This window comes from Salmo salar, chromosome ssa26 (genome assembly GCF_905237065.1).
Source record: "Salmo salar chromosome ssa26, Ssal_v3.1, whole genome shotgun sequence".
NCBI classification, from domain to species: domain Eukaryota; kingdom Metazoa; phylum Chordata; class Actinopteri; order Salmoniformes; family Salmonidae; genus Salmo; species Salmo salar.
The window spans coordinates 3,426,260-3,438,268 of record NC_059467.1 but is presented as its reverse complement, the minus strand read 5'-3'; the positions used below and the strand labels follow the sequence as shown (position 1 = coordinate 3,438,268).

Genomic DNA, 12,009 nt, shown 5'->3' with positions numbered 1-12,009 from the left:
TATCAGATTGATAAAAGGAATGACAATCTATATTTAGGCTACTTACATTAACACGAAACAAACACAGTAAACAAAAGGGGAATGGTTTCACATCTAGAAAGACTCTCTGGGTCAAGGCCACAAAGGTCCTCCAGCAGTTCGCTGTTGCGTTTGCTAAATCGTTCGGACATTTCACCAATGACAGCATTAGCACTGCACTATGCCCAAATGACTTAGAACTCTGTCACACCTCAACTTCTCGATGCACTCCAACGCACTGCGGACCACTTTGATGCCAGTGTAGATCCATTGCTTTTGCCTCTAGTAATTTGTTTGGAGGATCGAGAAGACTGAGGATACTGTGCACCATAGTGGCTACAAACTTCAAGCCTGGCTCAGTCACCGCCTTCAGCAGCCCTGTAGCCTCAAGTCTTACTTCTGTGTTGTACGAACCCATGCATTCGATGTCAGAGGAACTTCACAATGCTGTCACAACTTTAAACAACCAGTGACACTGTAGCGAGGTGTCCGGCCCACCTTTGATCCATTAGCCTTTTCAAGGTTTCTCCAGTGCACAGGGCAGCCACTGTTGGTTTCTTTAAGAACTAGTGAGTCAGAGACATAAAAAGAAAGTCCTACAGAGCATTCTCAGACATTGCCTGAACAACCACTAAGTGAAGCTTGTTTTTTTCCCTGCTTTTTATGGAAACCCAAAAGGAGTCATACCCAACTGCCCCAGTGGCTTTCCATTGCCCACCAACACATAGGTGCTCTGTCCATGAAACATGAACATGAAACTAAAACTGAGGGGACAACTTTCAACTGAGGGGTCCTCTTCTGCCCCCTAGCGCCAAGCTCCACACATGACATTTTGCGAATTTTAGATTGTCAAGGACTGTTTAGTTTATATTTTGGTGATTGTTAATTGTCAAAAATATATAGCTCCATTATCTTCTCTACATACTTTATATCTGTAGCTCTGTTTTATGTGGTCGTTATATGTCATGTTGTCTGTAAATGTTGATGGTTTAATGTCGTTTCAACTCTGCTCTTAAATGCGAGACAAATTCCTGTAAAGGCAAAATAAATTAACAGATCTCTGTTGAACAACACTATGGAAAATGTTATATATATAAAATGTGAAACTGCACATGCGCTGGGTGCAATCTGACTGCCTGATACGCACCCTGTAGTCACCTCACTGATGAAGCCGGTATCGCTACACTTTAAATGACGGTATTCTACGTAGTGCAACTATCCCCCAAATATATATATATTTGGGGTGACTACAGCGTGCGTGCGTATCAGGCAGTCAGATTGCACCCAGCGCATGTGCAGTTTCACATTTGTAAGACTATACATGCCGTACATTACACTGTGCGTCCTGTGCTCTCCTTGGAATGTTTACATTTTAAAAATATTAAATAAACCAACCTCCATTTCTGCATGGCCTAAATGCTTCTCTCTCTTCTCCAGGTCAGCCAGAATCTTCTGAAGCTGCTCCTCCAAGATGGTGTACTCTACCTCCTGGGAACACATCACATAAGGGCCATCTGTCACACAACGACCATAAGAAAAGTAGTATAACGCTCCGGAGTGAAGTTTCCCCTAGGTACAGATCTAGGATCATCTTCCCCTTGCCCAATCAAAACCTTAACCATTACTGGGGGGGAAATGCAAAACTGACCCAGGGTCAGCATTTAGGGGCAACGTCAACCTACTCCTAGTATAATACATTACAGAATCATTGTTGATATCAGTAAAGGCAGTAATTGTGCACCTTTTTTCTGACCAGAGACTCGCGCTCCCGATCCCTCTTCTTCCATTCCTCGGCCAGCGCCTGCATGTGGCCCAGCTCTTTCTTCTTCAGCTGAGGACGGTGAGCGCGCGCACACACACACACACACACACACACACAGACGTTTGTACCAAAACAAAAAGGCATCAATGGAATTGCTACAATAACACATTCACTGCAGTATAGCCACCTGGTCATCAAAGAGATCCTCCTGCATCTCCTTCCACACCTCCAGCTCCAGGGCAGCCCTGTACTCCAGCGTCTCGCGGGGCTCGGTGGGGACTCCGCCTGCACTGCTGGGAGGAGCTGGTCGCAGAGCTGGCACCGTCGTTTGTGCCACAGGATACCCATTCTGTCACAATACAAGATCATGTTATTTACTATGATCTAAAAAGGCCAAACAGATCCTGGATCCGCCCGCTTCTACTGTGAGACACTTTATAAATATGGGCCCTGACCAGTCTGTATACACAAAGCATCTCAAAGTAGAAGTGCTGATCCAGGATCAGTTTGGCCTTTTAAAATTAGTATGAATCTGATTACATGGGCAGGGAAGACCTGATCCTAGAACAGCACCTACTAAGATGATTTATCAATGTGCCCTGATCATTCTACTTGCTCTCTCACTACAGCTCAAACAGTGAATTACAGTATTAGTGGTGCACAAATCTAAAAGCATCAACTTGTGTACAAACATACAGCATGTGCCACATTGTACCTGGGAGGACTCAGACATGACGATATCTTGGACCTTGACTAAACCAAGGTTCTCCAGGGTTGTGACGTAGCACAGCTCAGCCACCTTTTCACTGGGCCTGTGGAAGAAGACACACACGCAAGTTGTTTCACACCGTACTAACACTAGCTCAACCAAGCAGTCAAGAAGCAGTCAAGGGTGCCATCTAGCAAGCATACATAGAACTGCAGCCACACATGACTACTACTGATGATAATATCTTCCAAGAGTCTATACGTTGCATGCCCAGTCCCTGCTGCTGAAAACCCTTGGGCCTTTATGACTGGGATCCTCTCGGAGAAGGTCTGCCTCCAGTGCTGCTGGCCCATGGGGCCCAGGAAGCGGCTCTTCTCTGCAGTCAAGAGGTGGGACAGCTGTATGCTGGCCGTGCCCAGGAGAATGTCTCTGGAGCTGGTATTTTTGTGCCACACCTCCACCACTAGGGGTACCCTACACCAAGGAGAAAAATCCATTAACAAGGGAAAGGGGAAGGGGGATACCTAGTCAGTTGTACATCTGAATGCATTCAACTGAAATGTGTCTTCCGCATTTAACCCAACCCCTCTGAATCAGAAGTGTGCAGAGGGCTGCCTTAAAATCGACATCCACGTCATCGGGGAACAGTGGGTTAACTGCCTTTCTCAGGGGCAGCTCGGGGATTCGATCCAGCAACCTTTCGGTTACTGGCCCACACTCCTACCCGCTAGGCTACCTGCCGCCCAAGCACAGTGAGACTAGAATCTCTGGTGGGCTCCAGCGTGAAGTTTCCCCTTGGTATAGATCTAAAATCAGCTTCACCTCCCACAATCCTAACAACCATTAGTGGGGAAAACTGACCCAAGATCAGCAATTAGGGGCAAATTCACCCCTTCTCCTTGTGGCCATACATAGCCTGATTGTCTGAACACACCAGAATGGTGGCCTGATTAATCAATCATATGTAATTTTGAAAAGATAAATTCCTCTTAAAAAAAGGTGTACATTAATGGGTATTTACAGTGGCTTGGGAAAGTATTCAGACCCCTTGACTTTTTCCACGTTGTTACATTACAGCCTTATTCTGAAATGTATTAAATATCTCCCCCCCCACACACAATCTACAAACAATACCCCATAATGACAAAGCAGAAACTGGTTTGAATAAATTTTTGCTAATTTAATCAACTTTTTTTTTTAATCACATTTACATAAGTATTCAGACCCTTTAGTCAGTACTTTGTTGAAGCACCTTTGGAGGCGATTACAGCATCAAGTCTTCTTGGATATAAACCTACAACATTGGCACACCTGTATTTGGGGAGTTTATCCCATTCTTCACTGCAGATCCTCTCCTGCTCTGTCAGGTTGGTTGGGGAGTGTTGCTGCACAGTTATTTTCAGGTCTCTCAAGTGATGTTCGATCGGGTTAAAGTCCAGGCTCTGGCAAGGCCACTCAAGAACATTCAGAGACTAGCCCCGAAGCCACTCCTGCGTTGTCTTGGCTGTGTGCTTAGGGTCATTGTCCTGCTGGAAGGTTAAACTTCGCCCCAGTCGGAGGTCCTGAGCGCTCTGAAACAGGTTTCATCAAGGATCTCTCTGTACTTTCCTCTGTTCATCTTTGCCTCGATCCGGACTAGTCTCCCAGTCCCTGAAGAACATCCCCACAGCATGATGCTGCCACCATAATGCTTCACCGTAGGGATAGTGCCAGGTTTCCTCCAGACGTGACACTTGGCATTCAGGTCATCACACCAGAGAATCTTGTATCTCATGGTCTGAGAGTGTTTAGGTGCCTTTTGGCAAACTCCAAGAGAACTGTCTGGACACTGGACACCATAAAAGGCCTAATTGGTAGAGTGCTGCAGAGATGGTTGTCCTTCTGGAAGGTTCTCTTATCTCCAGAGGAACTCTAGAGCTCTGTCATAGGGACCATCGGGTTCTTGGTCACCTCCCTGAAGGCCCTCCTCCCCCGATTTCTCAGTTTGGCTGGGCGGCCAGCTCTAGGAAGAGTCTTGTGGTTCCAAACTTCTTCCATTTAAGAATGATGGAGGCCACTGTGTTCTTGGAGACCTTCAATGCTGCAGAAATGTTTTGGTGCCCTTCCCCAGATCTGTGCCTCGACACAATCCTGTCTCGGAGCGCTACAGACAATTCCTTCAACCTAATGGCTTGGTTTTGCTCTGACATGCACTGTCAACTGTGGACCTTGTATAAAAAGAGGTGTGTGCCTTTCCAAATCATGTCCAATCAATTGAATTCACCACAGGTGGACCTCAAGTTATAGAAACATCAAGAATGATCAATGGAAACAGAATGCACCGGAGCTCAAGTTCGAGTCTCATAGCAAAGGGTCTGAGTACTTATTTACATAAAGGTATCCGTTTTTTATTTTGAATACATTTGCAAAAATGTCTAAAAATCTGTTTTCTCTGTCATTATGGGGTATTGTGTGTAGATTGCTGCTTATTTTTTTATGTAATCCATTTTACAATAAGGCTGTAATGTAACAAACTGCAGAAAAAGTTAAGGGGTCTGAGTACTTTTCGAAGGCACTGTAAATCGAAAGAAACCTTGAGTTGTCTTAGTACACAACCAAAATGAAACAAGTAGACAACCATCAACTAGCCAGTGTTTCCCAATCCTGGGGCCTCATTTACCAACCGTGCATACTAAATTTCATTTAAAATTCTGGTGTAGGTGGAGATTCTATGATTTGCGTGCGCAGCATATAGGCATGTTTTCAATCATAAATTATAGCCATAATATACACGTGTGCTTGTGAACAAGCAACCCCACAACCCCACCTGGAATACACCCTCTATTCACCTTTTATGGAAGCAAAAATGCTGTATGATTTGGAAATGTTGGAACTTCGGCCATGACAGTTTCGAAATGGCAAATTTGATTGGAATGTTTAAACATTTTGCAGTGACTGTTTAAAACAAGTGATTGATTGTCGATTCGAACTAGGGATGTTAACGGTTAACCGTTGATCAGTTAACTGTCAAAACAGAAAATACATTTGACAGGTCATGCTCATCGGTCTATAGGTTAATTTGCATTATTTAGTGGAATTCAATTGGCTCGTATTTTCGTTAGTCGTCATGTACACTATACATACAAAAGTATGTAAACACCCCTTCAAAATGGTGAATTCTGCTATTTCAGCCACACCCGTTGCCGACAGGTGTAGGAGCAACAACTGCTCAGCCGAGAAGTGGTACACCACACAAGCTCACAGAATGGGACGCCGAGTGCTGTAGCTCGTAAAAATCATCTGTCCTCGGTTGCAACACTCATTACCGAGTTCCAAACTGCCTCTGGAAGCAACGTCAGCACAAGAACGGGAGCTTCATGCCTAAGATCACTATTGAGCAATGCCAAGCGTCGGCTGAAGTGTAAAGCTCACCGCTATTGAACTCTGGAGCAGTGGAAACGTGTTCTCTGGAGTGATGAATCACGCTTCACCATCTGGTAGTCTAACGGACAAATCTGGTTTTGGCGGATGCCAGGAGAACGCAATCTGCCCCAATAAATAGTGGCAACTGTAAAGTTCGGTGGAGGAGGAATAATGGTCTGGGGTTGTTTTTTTATGGTTCGGGCTAGGCCTCTTAGTTCCAGTGAAGAGAAATAGTAACGCTACCGCATACACTGACATTCTAAATGATTCGGTGCTTCCTACATGATTCTGTGCTTTCAACTGTGTGACAACAGTTTAGGGAAGGCCCTTTCCTGTTTCAGCATGACAATGATGACACCAACGATGAGACAGCCTATAGGGAGGAGGTCAGAGACATGGCCGTGTGGTGCCAGGACAACAACCTCTCCCTCAACGTGATCAAGACAAAGGAGATGATTGTGGACTACAGAAAAAGGAGAACCAAGCATGCCACCATTCTCATCGACGGGGCTGCAGTGGAACTATCATGGTCTAAACACACTAAGACAGTCGTGAAGAGGGCACGACAAAGCCCATTCCCCCTCAAGAGACTGAAAAGATTTGGCATGGGCCCTCAGATCCTCAAAAGGTTCTACAGCTGCACCATCGAGAGCATCCTGACTGGTTGCGTCACTGCCTGGTATGGCAACTGCTCGGCCTCAGGCACTGCAGAGGGTAGTGTGTACGGCCCAGTACAGCACTGGGGCCAAGCTTCCTGCCATCCAGGACCTCTATAGCAGGCGGTGTCAGAAGGCCCTAAAAATTGTCAAAGACTCCAGCCACCCTAGTCATAGACTGTTCTCACTGCTACCGCACGGCAAGCGGTACCGGAGCGCCAAGTCTAGGTCCAAAAGGCTTACCAGCTTCTACCCCCAAGCAATAAGACTCCAGCTAATCAAAAGGGCTACCCAGACCCCTCTTTTACGCTGCTGCTACTCTGTTATTATCTATGCATAGTCACTTCAATAACTCTACCTACATGTACATATTACCTCAATTGCCTCGAGTAACCGGTGCCCCCACACATTGACTCTGTACCGGTAACCCCTGTATATAGCCTCGCTATTGTTATTTTACTGATGCGGTTTAATTATTTATTACTTTTATTTCTAAATGGTAGCATGATTGGGTATTGAATGAGCGATGGCTAAATGGTAGCATGCTTGGGTATTGAATGAGCGATGGCTAAATGGTAGCATGGTTGGCTATTGAATGAGCGATGGCTAAATGGTAGCCTAATATTTGTTGTGTAGCGGGAATAAACCCGTCCTGCAATATGATTATGATTTAGGCCTAGATAATACAAGTAAAAGAAACATATTAGACTACATGCTGCTATGCAATCTCCTTACCAATGGCAAATGCATCCGTTAACATCATTATAATTCAAAGGCATCAAACACTTACATTACCCCCAAAATAATAATATTTGCTTGTAATACAATTGATCAACCACTAACAGGCCTGAGCTGTTCATGGAGATACGCACACTTTCTTCAAGTTCAAAATGTACAAATACCAACCTTTGTGGAAACTGGAGTACGCAAGGTTTAGAGTGTGTTTTGGTGCGCACGCACCTTTGATAAATGAGGCCCCTGATCCTGGGGACCCTAAGGAGTGCACATTTCAGATTTTGCCCTAACACTAACACACTTGATTCAACTAATCAAGCAATTGATTAGATTCTGGATTTGTTAGTGCTAGGTCAAAAACACCCCTTTGGCACAATGAAACAAGTACGCACAACAAGCCCCTAAAAGTGCATGCTTCACGTATTCCTCTAGAATGTGACAAGACACCTGAGAAAGGTGTCCTGGACTTGGTGAGGCAGAGCGGCAAAGTCAAAGGCACAGTACGACTGGGGCAGGAACACCTCCATGTTCCTCTTCACTTCCACTGGGGGGTTGGTCATGATGGGGGCGGCACTCCCGAAAAACTGGTACGCATACCTGGAACGAGAGAAAATACTTGGGTCTTTCCACAAAAAAAAGTGCATTTTGCGTCCCTTTGATATTTGAAGCAGAAATTGTGTAACAATATAGAATTTTAAAAGCCTGTTATGTTAAAAAAAGGTGCAATTTGCAGAAATCACTCCGCCATTTCCTGGTTGCTAAAATTCTAATAGCATGCCTAATTTCAGTTTATGTGACAAAGCAAGCAAGTGTAGAGAATAATTTTACCATCTAAACTGCTGTGAAATATCTTATCAATAACCGAAAAAATTGTGTTTTCAGCTTGTGTACAAAACCGAAAGTAAAAGTAAAAATGTAACTTAAGAACGGGAAGCACAGAAAGAGCACACATAGAACAGATCTACCACTTCTTAGACTTGCTTTCAGAGAGAATGACAATTCTATAACTGTCTACGTTAATTTGGGCAGGTTTGCCCAAAAAGTTAAATATTGCAGCTTTAAATGAAGTTCCCTTTAAAATAGACCACATGAAGAATTCAATAGATCAGATTTTTAATATGGCAGTGTTTTCCATTAGTGCCATTAGACAAATTTTCCACCTGCTATTTTTCCACTTCAAATTAACCAGGCTACTTTTCGTTTGAATAAGTTTCAATTCACTAATCCGTCGAGCCCTCTCCCGCTAGAATGAATGATGTGCATCTTCTAGTGATCTATTGATAAGATAGGCATTCGCATGTCAGTCACAAAGCGAATGATGACAGGGAAATGCAGTCTGCCGTCTGTCCCGCCTCCCAGGACAATTTGTGTGTGCTGTGGTTGGTTGAAATCGTTTTTTCATTACAGGGAGAGTATTTGTGTTAACGATGAGTCGAAATCCACTTAGCTACGCAGAGTCGTGGTGCATAGGCTATTTGCTGTGCTTTGCTTGACAACTGAACAGCAAGTGTTAACTAGTTTAGAAAAGGTGACGAACTGACTGAATAAAGTCAAATCTTTGCCATTCATAAATCATGCATCTTGGCTATACAGTGCCTTCAGAAGGTATTCATACCCCTTGACTTATTCCACATTTTGTTGTGTTACAGCCTGAATTCAAAATTGATTAAATAGGTTGGGGGGGGGTCCATCTACACACAATACCCCATAATGACAAAGTGAAAACGTTTTTCGAAATGTTCGCCAATTTATTAAAAATGAAATACAGAAATATCTAATTTACAGAAGTATTCACACCCAAGTCAATATTTTGTAGAAGCACTTTGGCAGCGATTACAGCTGCTAGTCTTTCTGGGTACATTTCTAAGGGCTTTCCACACCTGGATTGTGCAACATTTGCCCATTATTCCTTTCAAAATTCTTCAAGCTTTGTCAAATTGGTGGATCATTGCTAGACAAACATTCAGGTCTGGCCATATGTTTTCAAGTAGATTTAAGTCAAAACTAACATCCACTGTTTTCTTGGTAAGCAACTCCAGTGTTATTGTGGCCTTGTGTCTTAGGTTATTGTCCTGCTAAAAGGTGAATTCATCTCCCAGTGCCAGTGGAAAGCAAACTGAACCAGGTTTTCCTCTAGGATTTTGCCTGTGCTTAGCTCTATTATGTTTTGTTTTTTTTATCCTGAAGAAGTTTCCAGTCCTTAATGATTACAAGCATACGAATAAACATGAACCAGCCACCACTATGCTTGTATTTGCCCCAAACATAACACTTGGTATTCAGGACAAAAAGTTCATTGCTTTGCCACCATTTTTGCAGTATTACTTTAGTGGCTTAGTGTTTGTTTTGGAATATTGTATTCTGTACAGCCTTCCTTCTTTTCACTCTGTGAATTAGATAGGTATTGTGAAGTAACTACAATGTCCTATAACCCTAACTCAGCCATTAAACTCTAAATGTTCTAATGTCAACATTGGCATCATAGTGAAATCCCTGAGCTGTTTCCTTCCTCTCCGGCAACTAAGTTAGAAAGGACGCCTGTATCTTTGTAGTGACTTTGAGTTGATACGCCATCCAAAGTGTAATTAATAACTTCATCATGATCAAATGGATATTTAATGTCTGCTTTTTTTATTTTTACCAATAGGTGCCCTTCTTTGAGGCATTGGAAAACCTCTCTGGTCTTTGTGGTTGAATCTGTGTTTGAAATTCACTGCTTGACTGAGGGACCTTACATGTGTGGGGTACAGAGATGAGGTAGTCATTCAAAAATCATGTTAAACACTACTATTGTACACAGAGTCAATCCATGCACCTTGTTATGTGACTTGTTAAGCAAATGTTTACTCCTGAACTTATTTAGGCTTGCAATAACAAAGGGGTTGAATAATTGACTGAAGACATTACAGCTTTTCATTTGTAAAAAAATATATAAAATATAAAAAAATAAATAAATATAAAAAAACTAATAAATAAATATAAAAAAAACTAATAAATAAATATAAAAAAAACTAATAAATAAATATAAAAAACTAATAAAAAAATATAAAAAACTATTAAATAAATATATAAAAAACTAATAAATAAATAAATAAATAAATAAATATATATATATATGAATTTCAAAAAACAATTCCACTTTGGCATTATGGGGCATTCAACGTAGACCAGTGACAAAAAAATATAAATGTAATCAATTTTAAATTCAGGCTGTAACATAACAAAACGTGGAAAAAGTCAAGGGGTGTGAATACTTTCTGAAAGAACTGTATTACGCCATTGAGCACGTTCGGATTGGCTAGTGAGGGGCCAAGCCTCGACATACCCACAACTTGTTAATTCATCAAAACCCAGCTCATTCGCACCAGCGCCAGCTACTGTGCCCATAATTCCAGTTGTGAAAGTAGCAAAAAGATTTGACGAACCCCTGAACTTATAACGCTACCACCAGCGCTAAGATTTACCATTGCTGTAGGGCTTGTTAAATAGAGCCCAGAATGTAAACATTTTGTGAAAGCAAACGTTTCTTTGACCAAGTTACACTTCTCGAAAGGCCCCGAATTGCTGGAATGACCCACATGGTAACGTGGCTTACATTTTGTGGTATGAAAGAATGATTGGAGGAATGGAATGTACATTTTCGAGCTGAATCAAAGTGGACACTTCAAGAAAAATAAAGAGATAAAACGAGATCTCAAAATGTGCCAAGAAGGGGGGAATAACTGGACTAAACCAAAGGCTTGTTAAAGGAATACTACACAAATATCTTTCAATATTTTTTTCATTAGTCCACTGTTAATACAATCCTAGAAAATTGTGCATTTCAGCAGTTAAGTTTTCAGGATAGAGCACTTTCAGTACAGAGCAAAAACTGTAATGATCACTCTACCGGAGTGTGCAGCTGACGGGGAAGCCCAGGTTTAGGTTGCGGACACTGCGCAGGTCCATGGAGAAACAGTAGTGATGTGCCGAGGAGGGGATGGCTATCTTTGGTGCGGAGACGCTGACCGAGGACAGGCCTCCTTCAGGCTCGTCCTCCACCTGGCACGGGGAAAGGACCGAACCTGGAGGCCCAAGTCAGACAGACACAACCACAGACATGTTAGTGCTTTTCATCCTGGCTTTCTTGTTCAGAGGCAACGGCAGCTTTTCAAATGGAATAATTCTTGAGCTTAACCGGGGACTAAGAAGCCTTTAGAGGAAGTGTGGTGGGTGTGCCTTCTGTGTTGGTTCCCAAAAGTGGAACTAAAGCGGTCAGGTTTTACTGCCAAACCCTTGAGACGGGGCACATTTGTGTTGCGTCTCCCAGAGATTTCCCTTTAGGACCAATGGAATGGTCTAAAATGTTCAAATGAATGTGAATGAGAGCCCACTCAAACAAACACCTACCAGTTGGGAGAGGTTGAGCCTGCAAGGCAGCTTCTACCTGCAGGCTGTCAGCCTCGCTTTCTGTGAGGGGGTTGGGAGGGGACTCAGCTAGGGACGTGGGAGATTTAATGGGGGACTTTATGCCAGGTGAGGGAGTTCGGGGCCACTTTTCAGCAGGGGGAGATGGAGGGAGGACGTGCGCCACAGTCCCGGTCTTCAGTGGAATCAGAGGACCATCTCCTCCCTCTGCATTAGCTCCCACCTACCAACACACAGAGAGAGACAGAGAGAAACCACCTCTGTCAAAGTTTATCAAAGTGTTCCTCCGGTCATTTGCAATGATGCAAAATCGAGACGAC

At 43.1% G+C, this 12,009-nt stretch overlaps 1 protein-coding gene across 3 annotated transcripts in view; it reads right to left on the bottom strand.

Annotated features, from left to right (window-relative positions):
• cep120 (centrosomal protein 120) overlaps positions 1-12,009 on the bottom strand; it is a 62,080-nt gene that overhangs the window by 31,967 nt on the left and 18,104 nt on the right. For 2 of the 3 annotated variants that reach the window (XM_014174901.2, XM_014174904.2), the window contains 8 exons: positions 11,672-11,912; positions 11,172-11,346; positions 7,730-7,879; positions 2,751-2,963; positions 2,496-2,592; positions 1,968-2,129; positions 1,760-1,849; positions 1,414-1,506 (listed from right to left, as the gene is read on the bottom strand). In XM_014174901.2, coding sequence (XP_014030376.2) covers positions 1,414-1,506; positions 1,760-1,849; positions 1,968-2,129; positions 2,496-2,592; positions 2,751-2,963; positions 7,730-7,879; positions 11,172-11,346; positions 11,672-11,912 — 1,221 coding nt within the window. The remainder of the gene's footprint in view (positions 1-1,413; positions 1,507-1,759; positions 1,850-1,967; positions 2,130-2,495; positions 2,593-2,750; positions 2,964-7,729; positions 7,880-11,171; positions 11,347-11,671; positions 11,913-12,009) is intronic. The other variant, XM_014174903.2, reaches the window with a different exon arrangement.